Consider the following 15,861-nt stretch of genomic DNA (forward strand, 5'->3'; position numbering starts at 1 on the left):
AAAGAATATGTAAAACTGAATATAATGCATTTCACAGCAACACTTCTACATATTTTTTTATTTCAAATATAGTAACCAAAGATGTGTCTAGGTTTTATCATTTGAATTCATACATGGAAAAGATCTGAATCATATTTAGAATTTAACCAAAAAATAACTGTGAATTTAAAATTTTCAATAAATAAATTTCACAACTGGTTTTAATTTATATTACCTAAAAAATTTTATTTACAGAACTGCATGCCTTTAAACTGCTACTGATGTAAATTTTTTCTAATGTTTACTTTTTCCTTATAAGTATAATAAATACTTTTTTGAAAGTACTTATAATGATTTAAGAAAATTCTTAAAACAATCTATTACTCACATTGTAACTCCTCTCTACTAAAAATTGGCAACACAGACACTGGCAGGTAAACAGAAGACTTTAATTTACAATATGCCATTTCTACAATCATTTTGGGTAAAAAGAAATTTATACTAGATTGAATAAATCTGAGAGATTAATGAGGAGAGTCTGGAAATACCTAACTAAAATTCCTATATGCATAACTCAATAAAAATTTCTTAATATTTCTGCTTTGAAGTTCGTGAAAGGAGAAAGAGTGAAAGAAAACATTTTTCACCTGGCTGCTCTCCATTGCAGGCTCTCCTCTTCCATCTTCTTCAGAGACTTGACAGTTTTGCAAAAGATCATTACTTAAAGCGGAAGCAAACAACTCTTTACATTGTGTTGACCCAATCATTTCTCTCTTTGGAGGACTTATAGCAGCATCTTTGCTCTTGTTAGTATTAATCTGCATAGGCAAAAAGTTGAAGGGCTTTCGGTTCTCACTAAGCTGACGTTTGTTGTTAGCAGCTGTTGCTCTCCCTTGAGAATCGCTTCCAATGCTTCTCTACAAATGAAAAAGAAACCAAATCCCACAAACATTAATTTTTCAATAATTAAAAAAAATGCCAATGTTCTTAGTTTCACCATCAGATATTGATTCAGGAAGTAAACATAAAACAGCTCTGTCCGAAGATTCAAAAAAGATTCAAATCTACAAAAAAAGCCTTTTACTAAAATATCAAAATTTGATCAACTCCTCTTATTCCTCATTTTGTCAGACATAATTCAACTGATGAATATGAGGAAAATCAATCTAAATGAAGTACCAGGACTACGAACTGTATTTATAACTTACATTGCTAATCATACTTGTTTACCAAATTCTGTATGGGCTATGGACCCAATGAGTAGATCTTAATTAATATAAACATTAGCATTAGAATCTCTCTAGATGAAGCACTGCCTGAAAAACTGCTCAGCTCAGTGCCTGGTATGTAGTAAATGTTCAGTAACTGGTAAATAGACAACTAAATGGCAGATGATGACCACCATCATCGTACCAGACTTGAACATAGCTTTATGTATATTTGGTAAACTGTTTCTCTCTCTAAAGCACATATGTCGACAATAAAACATCTGTTAAGAGTTCATTATCATTATCAAGTTCCAAATTTTATTCCAGTGATTATAACCAACCACAGTTTTATTTTAAATTTGAGGTAATCAAATAAATAAATAAATAAATAAATAATAGATAATTAGATAGATAAATTTGAGGTAATCTAGAACATCCCACACTTAGCCAATGATAAATATTCTAAACTGGATCTTCCCTGTTGCTTAATAGCAATCTTACTCACTTACTAACATGTAAAATTTAGTTTCATGATGAAATGATTTACATTAGTCATAGAGTAGTAGTAATAAATAAAATCACAAAAGAGTTGTCCTTAGCAAGTTTAGAAACAAAGCCTTTGTTGTCCTCCAAAGCACATAATACCACCACCACCAATTAAAATTCTTTCCATATACGAAGAAATTAAGAATAAGGAAATAAAGAGCTCACTTTTTATTCTTAAGACAAATTATTAAACCCATTCTAAATATTTCCCATAGTTATAACTTCATTTTTAAAATACTTCACAAACCTGATCTAAATCACTGAAGTTTATCCGCTGTTTAAGTTTCTCTAGTTCGGCCTGCTCTGGGACAGACATCTGAGTCACATATCTACTATGTGGAAACGAATGTGGAGTCTTTGTTCTTCGCCTTCCCACTCCTGGTGATGACTCCGGAGAAATATCATTAGTTACCCTTTTATCACTTTCTACACCAAACTTTTTCTTATTCTTTTCTGATGATTTATTTGCTTTCTTCTGTTGGCCACCCCAATCCTTTAAAAAAGTAAAGGCACAGGTTAATCCAGCCTCTGTCAAACCAGGAAAGTAATTTTATATGCTTAAAAATTTTTAGTCAGTCTTAAAGATAAAAATGACAAAAACATTTTTCACATAAACATATAGCCTCACAGACATTTACTTCTACTACTGTGTTTTCTTTCCCCCCGTTACATCTAACCTAAACTTCACAGATGGTCCTTCAGAAAATAATTACTTTCTATCATAGATTTTTAACAAACATAAATCCCAAAATCCAACCACAGACTCAGTCTGAATATTTTCAAAAGCATTTTCTAAAATGGCTACCTACTATTTATAAATTGGATAGTGAAAATAATTATGGATACCTTTACTGGCCTCCTTTAAAAACAGTGTATAAGAAGACAGATCTAGAATCAACTTGGATCCTAAAGTAATTATTGTTATCTGAAGAAATGTTCACTGTGTGACCCTCGGCCATTTACTTAACTTCCCATAGTCTCAGTTTCCTAATCTCTAAAATAGTGACACCTTTAAAACATGATTAAAAATGACATTTATAAAATATCTACTAGCATGGTGCCTAGCATATAGTAACCAATAAACAGAACTATTCTTACTTTTCATAGACAAGAATGTACTATATAAGACCTGACATGAAATAACAAAAACGATTCATGTTTTACCAGGAAAACATTTTTTTTTTCTTTTTTTACTTAGTTATACCCACATAACCTAGATCATTCAACAAAAAGGTCTACAAATTCTTACCTTACCCATATTGAAAGAACTGTTTAGTTTTACTACCGTACAACGCTTTGGGATACTCTCCTCATTTATAACACAACTAATTCTCTAGGAACTGTCCGCCCACCCCAATCCATGTTTGAGTGTTCTTTCCAACCTGTTGTTCAACTTACCCTACCCCTTCCTGGCCACTGATGATTGGAAAAGAGATGCATAATCTCTAATCCAAAGTGGGATAATCATACTTTAAAATTTCAAATTGGAACTAAAAGATAACTAGTCAGTATATAATTGTAGTGATAACTGAAAAACTTTAGAATGAAAGGTCAGCCATAGTACACCATATAAACCAGAGAAGAAGGATCCCTGGGTGGCGCAGCGGTTTGGCGCCTGCCTTTGACCCAGGGCGCGATCCCAGAGACCCGGGATCGAATCCCGCGTCGGGCTCCCAGTGCATGGGGCCTGCTTCTCCCTCTGCCTCTCTCTCTCTCTGTGACTATCATAAATAAATAAAAAATTTAAAAAAATATTTAAACCAGAGAAGAGAGAAAGCTGGTCTGCAAAAAGAAAGTTATGTTAAGCAAAAGCACTCAGAAGCAAAAAGTCAGGGCAGTGAAAGTGCAATTTTTGACAATTTTCTAGTTTTTTTCTAACCCCTTCCTAAAACCCAGCTTCATTTAATTAACTTGTTTTCCATAAAACATCTTTATACACTTAGAATAAATCTCCTTTTTGGCTTAAGCTAACTTGGGTTGATATCTGTTACCTGCAAACAAAAATGTCTTCAACTAGTTTAACAAATAGCTCAGGGCTATTTAATGTCTTGGTCAACAAGAAAAAAATGTGTTTATAAAATGTCTAAGTGAATTTGATTTGGCTAAGTCAGGGGAAAGTTTCGTTTTAACATTAGTAATTAATGACACACCATCAATAAATTATCATACCATATTGTTGAGTCGGTCATCAACACCCTCATTGCTCCAGTTTGGTAAATCCTGATCATTTATGCCTTCTTCAAAAGGACCTCCTCCTGTGGCCATCCTAGTTTTACCAATTAATTTTCTGTAAAATAAGTGAAAACATCTTTAACATATAAAAACAAACTCTAATTTTTAAATCATCTCCTGAAACTTAGTGATATAAAAGAATCTCAAAGTTTATTTTATGTAATAAAAAGTGGTGGTATCAACCACATATAGACAAATCAATTTAGCTGCCATATACACATTATGATTGACTGAAGTTAAGTTGTTGGAGTGATGGAAAGGGGAAGGAAAACTTCAAAATACCTACTATGTGTATTGGCCTGCAAGCTTTCCAGGCTATTTTATTTAATTAATTGAACACAGTCTTAAAAGGCAGAGCAATGATAATGTAGAAAAAAGTTTATAATGGCTAGAACCAAAACAGCTCTTAGGAAAAAAGCCTAATATTCCCAAAGACCTGGGAATTTGTTTGGTGTCAAAGTTTCAAAGAGGGTAGAACTGCTCTGCATGGAGAAAGGTTTGGTTTTAACAGAACATATGGTAAGCAAGATAAAGAGAAGGCAGGGAGAGAGAAAAGCAGGCCTAGGTGGGTGAATGGGCAAAAATACAGTGGCCTAAAATATTTAAGAAAAATGTTGCCTACTGCTTTAAATTGTATTGCTTCTACCTCAGTTTTCCCTAAATCTTAAATGGTCTAACAAAGTCACAATTTCTCCCCACTACAACAAAACAAAACAAAATAAGAATTTTGTGAATGTCAAGGAAGGTACTGAATTTCATACCTGGGTCAAAGAGATGAGAAACAGAAAGAGGAATGGTAGAAGCAGACGTTCAGAAGCAGAGATGATCAGCAGAAATGAGATTTCTACATAACCTTGTGGAGGACTGTGGCTTTACACTGGATGTGGAACTGCGCAGGTTGGAGAAAGACTGAGTGAAAGAGATGGGCAGATAACTTTATCTAGAATCCAAGGGGCAGAGAAAGCCATTAGTATGGTTAGAACAGGTTTCTGATTTTACAAATAACACTAATACTCAAAGAGGTTAGATAATTTTGCCAAGGTCACTCAGCTAAAAATGTCAAAAGAAATTCATATCCAAGTTGCTTTGACTATAAGATCCTAACTTACCCCATTCACTAGAGAAAAAATTAAAAGCATTACCACCCATGACAAATTAGGAATTATCTATGTTCTAATGCTAGAATATCTACTAGAATAATAGATATACATAGAGTAATAGATTACAGAGAGGTTAAATTTTTATCTCAAAAAAATGGTGATAAAATTCAACACTTAATTTGGAAAAAAAAATTTTTTTTTGAAAAAATTTTTTAAAGTACAAATACACTGATGCTTCCTTACAGTTATATGTATTATTACACTATTTGTGGGTTTTTTTAACGAGCACATATTACTTTAATAATCTTCTAAGGAGTTGAAAGAAGTATACTTTAAACCAATAGCCAATAATATTAAATTAAGACAGTAAGGACATCTCTATTAGATAAAGACCAAAATAAGAATGGCACATATCAGTTATTTAGCATTGTTTTTAACGTTCTACAAAATGGAAAAATATGAAACAGAAATATTAACACTGAGAAGACGAAAGGTGGTATTCCTAAAGAATATGCATTAAAAAACAGAGAATGTCAAAATATCACCAGCAAGTACACAGAAAATATACTGGAGAAAAATTATGCCACTTGTAATAGTGACAAAAAAAAAAAAAAAAAGAAAAAAAAAGAAAACATCTAGGAATAATGTAATTTCGCCCCAAGTAAAAAAAAACACCAGTAAACTATAAAACAGTGTAAGGGAAAATTCACTAAGTAGAAAAATAAACTATCTTCCCTGATGGGAAGACAATTATAAACATACCATTTTTTCTAAATATGAACTTAATGAATTCCCAAAGGGATTCTTCTTAGAATGTGACAAAACAAGTCAGTATAAAAAATTTAAATATCTGAAAAATAAAAGCAAAAGTAGCAATAGAGGTTGGGAGGGTAGAAAACTAGTCCGAAGAGATATTCAATCATACTGAGTAACTAAATGATTAGATTAGTATTAGTCCCCCCCCACGAAATCCTGAAATATACCCAGTTAGAAAAATGTAATGAGGAAAAATCATCATAGCTAACACCTATTTTGTTCACTATATGCTAAGCACCATGCTAAATATTTTATAAGCATTCTGTCATGTAATCCTCATAAAAATACTATGATGTAGGATGATACAGGATTATTCAATTATTGAGACAATTTGCTAACAATTTTGAAGATTAGAGATTTCATATAGCATTTCTCAACTAGAATCCTTCATCTCAAATACAGAACACAGAAAAATGAGCTCAGTAACAATTTTTTTCAATTCTTCAAGGATGGTACATACCCAGTACCATTCCAGACATAGAAGAGGTTTTAATCCACAGTAAACAGTAGATGCCTTAAGAGCTTAATTCCCTCCCAGTTGAAAAAGGCTGCCTTATTTATACCAAACACCAAGAGAGTAAGTAGATTAAAAACAGATAAGGAAGATTTAAAAAATCAAACAACAGACAGGAAAACAGGATGGGACTTAAAAATCAAAATCTTAAAAACATGGAATGCAGAAATAAAAGGGAAAAGGTTTAACAGATTTTTTTTCGCATAAAAGTAAATCCTACGTTTGTAAAGAATAGTAAATGATAAAACGGGAAAAATCTGAAAGAATATGAAATATACTGTCAATATCTTTACCTCAAAGAATTCATGGGGGAAAAAAAAACAAAAATACATACTCACACATACATACACACACACACACACACACACACACACACCCCAAACCCAAGACAGGCAAGTATACACAGGTAATTTAAAAAGAAGTCAGTAAACAGAAAATGATAAAAATATTAATGAAGTCCAACTGCAAATTAAAATAAGGGACCATTAAATTTGCTACATTACACGTACTTTCTAGTCCTGATGACAGTAAAGGGAAACGAATTCTCAGTCACCATGGTGGTGAGAGTATAAACTGGCATAACCTTTCTGCAAAGTATTTTGGCAATACTGCATCAAGACCTAAAACTGAGTTTTGACCCAGTAATTCTCTCTCCACAGCTAATACAAGAAAACAACTTAAATATGGGGGGGGGGGGGGGGGAAGGGACTATAATGCAGGACTACGCTATAATTGTGCTAAACTGAAAACAAACTAAATGTCAAACATAGGCTGGATGCTATTTGGCAAGAGTACCCTTCAAAATATAAGTATGAAGGCTGAACGATATTGCCTGTTTATAAAATCATAGAGTATAAAAGGAAAAAAAGAAATGTAAAATTGCATATAGATTAAAAAAACTAAGAATACATACTAAAGTGCTTACATGAAAGCAACTGTTGGTTGTGGGGGATAGGAATGTGGTAATTTTTCCTGCCTTCTCATATATTTTTAGTAATATTTTGCATTATTTTTTACACTAGAAATATATTTAAGAACTTTACAAAATAATTGATATCCATAGAGGTATGTCCAGTGAACTGAAATGACATTTAAATGAATCATTTTGCACCTATTTCCAAGATTTACCAATGTATTTTATAATATTAAAGAAAAGGTACTGCAGAAATTCCATATGCAGTAGAGGCAATACCATCTTCAAAAGTGCTAAAAGCTAACTGTAAAATATAAGTTAAATGGAAAATTATTAAGATATTCAAGTAAAACTCCTACATACCAATTTTTTCCTAAAATAGTGTATGCTAACGCTTTCTATTAGTAGAGTAATAAAATTTACTTTAAGATAAATTAAAAATATACTGGAGAGAGAATGGTTTACATTTTATTTTTATATTATGATGAATTTCCCTAAATGAAGAGCTTCTTCTAAGAACCTATTTATAGGCTACATGACTATGAACACTATTAAGGTTAAGTTTTTAAAACAGCTTATAAACTAAATATTAGTTTGGGAAAAACAGGTCAAATTTCTTAAAAATCTTTTTAAAGACTATTTACTATGTAAAGTCTATTGAATTTACAGAATAAATAACTGTCTATAGCTACACTGTGATGAGATAAATACTCATGAGGATAGAATAGTGACTTACTGATACTAAATGTGTTTAAAAGGCACACTCCTAAAAAATTTTTTTAAAGTTAAATAAAATAAAAATAAAAGGTATATTCCTATAGGAGTATTACTATGAAGCTAAAGAAATAATTGCATGTACATCAAAATAATAACAGCTGATTTACCTAAGAGGGCAAATTAACTCCCCCTATAAAACACAGGCAAGGGTATTTCTCTTCTTCAAGCCAACCTCTCTAACCACCTTCAAGTGACCTTTAGAAATGATGCCTGTTTTTTTTTTTTTTTTAAGATTTATTTATTCATGAGACAGAGAGAGAGAGACAGAAAGAGAGGCAGAGACACAGGCAGAGGGAGAAGCAGGCTCTATGCAGGGAGCCCAACATGGGACTCGATCCTGGGTCTCCAGGATCACACCCTGGACCGAAGGTGGCACTAAACCGCTGAGCCACCCGGGCTGCCCCTATGCCTGCCTTCTAAATTTTGTTCTATAGACACATTAATGTTATTATTCAAATAGTTTGTTATTATTTAAACTATTATATGGGAAGACTTTTAATAATCAAAATACTAGGTATGTAGACAAGAAGACCAATTCAAGTAGGCTTCCAATGATAGAATCAATAGGACTTCGTGATTATTATGTGGGAGATGAGGCAGTGAGAAAGCTGTTCAAGGTTGAGTCCTAGGTTTTGAGCTTGAACTGGGTGTATGATACACTCACAGTGACTGGAAAAGGAACAGGTGTTTGTTGAGAAATGATGAATTCAGTTTTAGCCATGCTGGGTTTGAGGTGAAATCTAGGCTAGAGAGAGATATGCAACTCATCTACTAAGAAAGGTACCTGAAGTGGTACAGCAGGCACAGGGAGGAGAGAAGAGTAAGACTGTGCCCAGAGGGATACCGATATTTAACAGACAAGAAAACGGCACTAAAGGTAGAAAAAGATAGGAGGGAAACCAGGAGAGTGGGTGAAAATGTACAGAGGAGGTTATTGGTAAGAATGCCAGATGTTACTCTGTCACATTAAAAAAAAAAAAAAAAGTACTGGTAAGTGCCAACTTGGATTTAGCAACAAGGAGGTTACTAATGACCTTGGTATGAGCAATTACAGCAGGGTGAGGAGGGTCAATCCATTAACTGGAAAGCACTTATTGATGGGAAAGGGCAAAAATAAAGGTCACTAGGTAATTTTTTCAAGGAATTAGTCTGTGAAGGCAAACAGGCAGAGAAGGGTATAAAGAAGTTTTGTTAAAAGCATGTTTAAAATTTGTTTGCCAGGAGCTAGTAGAGAAAGATCTTGAAGATGCAGAAAAGAAAGGAGATAATATGTGGCCTCTGAAAAAGCGGGAGCAACTGGGACTCAGGGTGTTAAGGAAAATGACTAGCTTTAGACAGAGGAACACCTCTTTTGTTGAACAAAAGCAGGGCGGATGGAAGTAGATAGAGGCTAGTCAGCAGATCTGTTGGCAGGAAGCTGAGAGAGTCTCTAAGTGACATGAAGTAGAAAGAGTTGATTCTTAAATGTGAGGGTGAGACAGCAGTGTCGGAGATGTGAGAGGAGTAAAGGAGAATGGCTGTGGGCAACACTAAGGACTCAGGAGAGCAGAGAAATCACTAATCTGCAGTGTGGATTTCTTTTCCCCAGCAGTGCTCAAAAGTATTCAAAGTATTCAAAGGGTAGAAATACTCCTTTGAATCCATTCAAGGGGTAGAGAGAGATCTTGCCAGGCAGATTTATTAGAAAAACAGTAAGATGGAAAAGCTGAAACCACTGGTAAACAATTAGCATAACGGATGGATGAGGAGTATGGGAAGAACTAAGGATAAAAGATTCTTCTACTTTAAACAAGCACTTTTACCCATCCTATGACCTACTAAACTAAGCTGCAACTAATTAAGTTTCATTTAGCTATTTTTGAGAGCCTTATCTGGCTCCCTTTTCTCGCAAAGGTACAAAATGCAAAAATACTATGGCATTTACAAACTTTCCAAGACTGATCTTATTGAAGAAAATCCTGCCACAGGACTCTTACCATAGAAAAGTGTGTGTGTGTGTGTTCAATTACAGTATTAATTGCCACAGGAATACCTATGACTGACCTAAGGTTAATCTTTGAAATAAGAATATAAAGAAAAAAATAATCAAGTAGAGAAAAAACATTATTTTTCTAAATTCTTTAAATTCAGATATTATCTGTGAAACGGCATTAAATTACTCCTAACCATCTCTGGAAATACCATCTTGACGACTGTAAATGAAGATTTCAGAAATACTCATCCAAATAATAATGTATGAAGTACTTTTTTTTTTTTTTTAGAGTCACAAAATAACCAAAGGTGGTACTTTATATATCAGCACAAGTCTTCTAAAGTTTGTATTATTTGAAATATTTCTTTTACTTCATTTTTAATTATAAAAATACCTGGTACACGGTTTTGAAAGTCTTCATACAGTGTCCAAATGTATTAAGCACTTTTAATGGAAACTGAGAAGAAAATGAGTAAGTATTTGGTTTTAGGTGTTGTTTAGTCAGTTTCATTTGAGGAACTTCTCAATTTCTTCTCTGTGCTTAAGATGGTCAAGTACCTAAAAAAAAAAAAAAAAAAAAATCACACAGGATCTTTCCCACAGCACTTTCAATTTGAGACCCTCTAGACTTTCTAGAACTTAAGATATCTTGGTAATTACCCTCTTCAAATTAAAAAGCAAACAAACAAACAAAAAACCTGTTAAGACATTGAGGGAAGGAGGATAAAAAGACTAACAAAACATAACATTCCATTTGAATCAATAAAAACCATATCAGAACTACGTACTAATTATTGCATTAGGTCTATCTCATGGTATAGTTATTCTGTGTAGAACATTTCACATCAACAAAATATACACTTGCTTAGAGAAGTGAGAACACGAGGTGAATTAAATTCTGCTTGCTAAAGGGATCCCTGGGTGGCGCAGCGGTTTGGCACCTGCCTTTGGCCCAGGGCGTGATCCTGGAGACCCAGGATCGAATCCCACGTAGGGCTCCTGGTGCATGGAGCCTGCTTCTCCCTCTGCCTGTGTCTCTGCCTCTCTCTCTCTCTCTCTCTCTCTCTCCCCCCTGTGTGAGTATCATAAATAAATAAAAATTTAAAAAAAAATTCTGCTTGCTAAGACATCTCCCTCCCTACAATTATATTCAAAGTCTATCACTTCCTTGTCATGGGTTACATATAACACCCAAATAAATCTGCAGGCCCTGCTATCGCCATTAACCTGGAATCTCAGTCTTCACTGCCAGTCCCATACTCACTGCCAGTCCCATACTCACTGGTAACAGCTTCCTTTTATCCCCTTCCACTAGAGCATTACAAACTTCCATACATCCCCCATCTGTCCCCCAACGTTCCTCCTATTTCTTCAGGTTCAATATAATTCCAAATCCCTCTAAAATCACTATTTCCTCAGCAATCCTTTCTAAAAGGAGTTCTGCTCTTCCTAGTCCCTCAGATTCACAAGGATCACATTTACCATTCTTATTTAACTAATGCTTCATCTTCCTCTTCTGAACAAATTAGTCATCAAAATCTCACCCTTGGGTACCACTTCCTACTATCCTCTCCAAGACAGTCTTGCACTTTTCTTGGTAACAACTGGCTCATGGTTTCATCCTCCATGTCATTTCCTACCTTCCTGATTTTTCTAAGACTGTAAATTGAGATCTAATGTCTATCTCATCTTCTCTATTCCAATACAGTTTTCACTCTGGACTGGCAATTTGTTCAAGGTCCTGAAGTTCTGAAATCCTTCCTTCTGATTGTTAAGTCCTAGCATTTCACTTTCTTACTTGATCATTCTCCCTGAACCTGCTCTTGGCCCTGCTGCAAACTTCCGGTCCCTTGGTCATTCTTCCTTCCAGGAATCCATTAATCCCTTGCTTCTTTACTCAACCCCATACACAAGCCCAAGTAAGTCATTCCAAAAATGCCTTGCAAACACCCTTGAATTCCTCACTGATTTAACCATTCTATCAATTCAATTCTGGATAAACCCCACTACCTGCTCTTTGCTTCTACTCGCAAACTGTCAGAGAGCAGAAAAATAGTTATAAAATGTCACTGGCTATGTTCACTATTAAGGTACACTATATCATACTGCACATACACAAATGAACACTTTCAAAACGTAGGTTTATTCGATAAGGCACCTTGCCTGTTTTGCTCACTGCCATATCTCCACTACTTTACAGTCATTAAGTCACCCACTGTAGGCACTCAATTAAATTTGTAAGATGAATGTATTACAATGTACTCTGTTGGCTTCTAAATGAATTCCCTAGTGTGATTTCTATTTTTCCCAAGTGTCAAATACACTTGTCTCTTTTACAAATGGTCAAATCCTCTAATGAGAAAATCAAGGCCTTCTAAAGTGAGTTAACATAATTGCCCTATTTTTTTATTCCATCTCATACATCTTTCATAATGTGTCAAAAAAATAATTATTTATAACTGGTTTTATAATTCTTTTTATTTTACTAAATGCCTGCTGTATCAAGAACTCTAATACACAAACATTTGACCTTCCCTGAGTTCTATTTTTCTTGTCCTGTTAGTCTTCCAATTAAAAAAAATACTGAAAAGTGTAAAAAAGAGATAAATCAACTGCCAATCTGTACTTTCTCATGTTAGCTTAGTTCATAAAGGAACAAAGGACTTATCTGCTTTCCTGGAAAGCAAAGATATATTAGATTATATTTTGAAAATGGGTTATCTTAAAATTTCAACAGTGGACTTAAATTCAGACTCTGACACTTCTTTAAAGAGCAATTACCTCTTAAACACTTAACAAAAATTTCTTCTGATCCTCATCCATGAATCATTTAATTTCTAAGCTGCCCTTGGCAAATAACTACTTAACTTCCCTCTGAACTTACATGGACTTTTTTTGCTGGTCAGAGAGTATCTCTACATAACCAGCATTTGATAATGCACTGTGCATAAAAACTTTAATTTTAGACACCTAAAAGAAAAAAAAGCAAAACTTCAATCAAAAGTGGATGTAACAAGTTCAAGAAGTAGAGGAATCTGTAAATAAAAATTTCTAAAATCAACTAATAGAAAAGTTGTAGAAAAGGACTTAAAATTACATAGATTTGTAAAGAGAGGCAATCCAATAGCTGTCATAGGACAAATCCAAACTCAAATGACCTGAAGAAATTCTGGAAAGACAAAGACATTTCAAAAGGCATTGCTTAAATTTTTCCAGTATTTAATAATTAGGAATGACATGGCTCTTTTCTAGCAAAAGTATGAAAGCAGACCAAAGTGGCATGCCAAAAAGCAATGCACACAGGGCAGCAACCCCTGGTCTGTTTACTAAATACAGTGAGTGGGTCCTCAACCACGCACTGGTATGTTGATAGCAGTCTCCATTTTAAAGTCTCCAACTATCAAACAAAAAAACAGTAACACAGATAATGTCAAATTACCTGTTTAAAAACTAGTTTTAAACTACTTCAGAAATGGCTCCTTCCCTGCTTCAGGCTTCAAAGCTGTTGCCTGCTTGTGATTTAAAAAACAAAAAACAAAAACAAACAAAAAAACCACTTTAGTAAATTTACTTATACTATGGAGTATAGAATAACAAACACTATACTTACAACCTAAAATGTCTAAAAAATGAACAGAAAAGGAAAAATCCAACTTATCAACATTTTAGACTGGTTACGTTAGTGCTTGTGAAAAAACAACGTGATCTACGTAAATGTTTAAATTATCCAAACTTCTAAGATTCTACCCAACAAAGTGATACGTTAATAGCTACTCTGGGATGTGGTAAAAACGGTTAACTCTAATTATCCTGAAAAGAGCCATGCCAAAGTTTACTGCTCCTGTTGTCATTAACTTTCTGCCACTCCCAACCATTCAAGAACTTTGTATATCCAATAATAAAGTTTCTTTCCTTGAAAGCCACCTACAAGGAAACAACTTTGTCGCTAGAGACACACAAGGCTTACTACCTTCAGTTTAAACACTCCGTCTTACAACGGTTTCCAGGACTCTCACCAAGAAGGTGAGACGGTAAAGAAAAGAGCAGGTGCACCAGAAGCCCTAGGGCACCCACTCCAGTAACCAGAGAACACCAGAGGGCGGAGTCTGGAGGGCAGTTGTGGGGCGGGGGCCGCAGGGGCGCCCGGCGAGCCCGCTGCTCCCAGCGCCAAACTACCCTCCGTTCCTCATAGGGCGCACGACACAGACCTCAAACCCGCCAAAAAGAAAAAAAGAAAAAAAAAAAAAAGAGAAAGAAAAATATCCGACGAGACGAGGTCCTCCGGAGTGGGCCGCTGGACGAAAAGTTTGGGCGACCCGCCTCCCTAGCAGGGCCTGTTCTCCAATCCCCAAACGCCGGTTTCTGCAGAGCAAGCAAAGCTTCCCGAATCCCCACTCCGGCGTTTACGTTCCCCCATCCTCGGCCCCCTCTCACCGGTCCTACAGCACAGACAGCTCGATTACTCCCGCTCGCCGCATGAAGCCCCTCTTCGCCCAAGTCGGGGGCACCTCCCCCCCAGGCCCCTACTCCCACCCCGCCGTCCCGCTCTTCTGCTCGGAGGATCCCCGAGACAGCAAACACCCCGCGCGGCTCACGGCGCGACGCAGAAGCGGCGGCGCTCCTCACCCGGCCTTCTGCACCCCAAAATCCGGACGCCGACGGCGCCCCCAGAAGGGAGTCTGGGAGTGCGGTTGGGGGCGGGGCGCGGTCACGTCGGCTACGGCCGCTCTGGGACCCCAACGAGAGCCCCGGCCCCCGAGCCCCAGGGCGGCGGCCTCCTCGGGGCCAGAAAATGAGGGGCGGGGAGGCACGGGCGGGGGGTCTGCAGCCACCAACGCGTCCCCGGGGCCCGCCCAGACCGAGCCCACGTCCTCCGGCCCGACCGCCTGCCCAGGGGACGTGACGCCGGAAGCAAGAAGACCCAGGCGCCGGGCCCCACGGGGTCGCGCGTCCAGGAGCCGTTGCTCTCCCGCCCCTGCGCCGCGCCGCCCTCCGTTGCCAAGGGCCGGGGACGCGCAGCATTACCTGTAAACGAAGCCGCCGCTCCTGCCGAAGGTAGAGTAGCGGTCAGGCCCCACGACCCGCCACCTTAGAGACCGCAGCAAGGAGCGCCCACAAGTTCCCCGGCTGCCTAGGGCCCAATGGCCGCCTTCTCTACCTCAGCTACTCGGCGCCAACCGCCGCAGCCACCGCCATCTTAGATCTCATTGTGGTGGGAGAAGAGGGGCGGGGGGGGGGGGACTGCAGAGGGGGCCGCGCGCCGGGAGACTGCGCCGTCGCCTCGGCAACGGCCGCGCGGGGGCGAGAACTCGGCCGCGCGGGAGCCGCAGTGCGACCGACGCGCTAGCCCGGAGTCACGTGACCGCCCGAGCCTGTGGTGTCACCTCGGGGGCCCTTTGAGCCCGGCGCCGCTGACGCAGAGGAACGACCGGAGACTACATATCCCAGAATGCCAACTCGACCCTGGTTTATCGGCGTCCGCGCGTCCATCGCGAGAAGGAGAACTACAAATCCCGGCATGCTGTGGACCTGCGGGCGCTGCTCGGCGACCTGTGCGGAAAGGGAGTTCGGGCCTCCTCCTCAGCTGGAAAAAAACGGAGGCTCGTTCTGGGTTTCTGTGCGTCTGGCTGTCAGCTCCGGATCCCGCTGCAGGGCGGGGAGAAAGACCTAATCTAAGTCCGTCTTCTGTTTCTTGCCCACCCACATCCGGGTTACGAAGAGACGAAAAGCAGAAGGCCCTTTAGCAACGAACTAGTCCTGACTGTACACAGTGGCCGTTGATAACGGGAAGCTAATTGGGTAAA

The 15,861-nt window shown here is 37.7% G+C and overlaps 1 protein-coding gene across 24 annotated transcripts in view; it reads right to left on the bottom strand.

Moving 5' to 3' along the window:
- The window catches only part of PCM1 (pericentriolar material 1), an 80,674-nt gene extending 65,172 nt beyond the window's left edge, over nucleotides 1-15,502 (bottom strand). For 9 of the 24 annotated variants that reach the window (XM_041751279.1, XM_041751272.1, XM_041751270.1 and 6 more), the window contains exons 1-6: nucleotides 15,083-15,499; nucleotides 10,452-10,615; nucleotides 4,727-4,905; nucleotides 3,903-4,020; nucleotides 1,981-2,226; nucleotides 627-896 (exon numbers count right to left, since the gene is read on the bottom strand). In XM_041751279.1, coding sequence (XP_041607213.1) covers nucleotides 627-896; nucleotides 1,981-2,226; nucleotides 3,903-3,998 — 612 coding nt within the window. In that variant the 5' untranslated portion in view covers nucleotides 3,999-4,020; nucleotides 4,727-4,905; nucleotides 10,452-10,615; nucleotides 15,083-15,499. Of the gene's footprint in view, nucleotides 1-626; nucleotides 897-1,980; nucleotides 2,227-3,902; nucleotides 4,021-4,726; nucleotides 4,906-10,451; nucleotides 10,616-13,496; nucleotides 13,570-14,683; nucleotides 15,051-15,082 lie in introns of those variants that run through there. The other 15 variants (XM_041751278.1, XM_041751268.1, XM_041751265.1 and 12 more) reach the window with 10 other exon arrangements.
- Nucleotides 15,503-15,861: the final 359 nt, after the last annotated feature.

This window comes from Vulpes lagopus, chromosome 4 (assembly GCF_018345385.1).
Source record: "Vulpes lagopus strain Blue_001 chromosome 4, ASM1834538v1, whole genome shotgun sequence".
NCBI lineage: Eukaryota > Metazoa > Chordata > Mammalia > Carnivora > Canidae > Vulpes > Vulpes lagopus.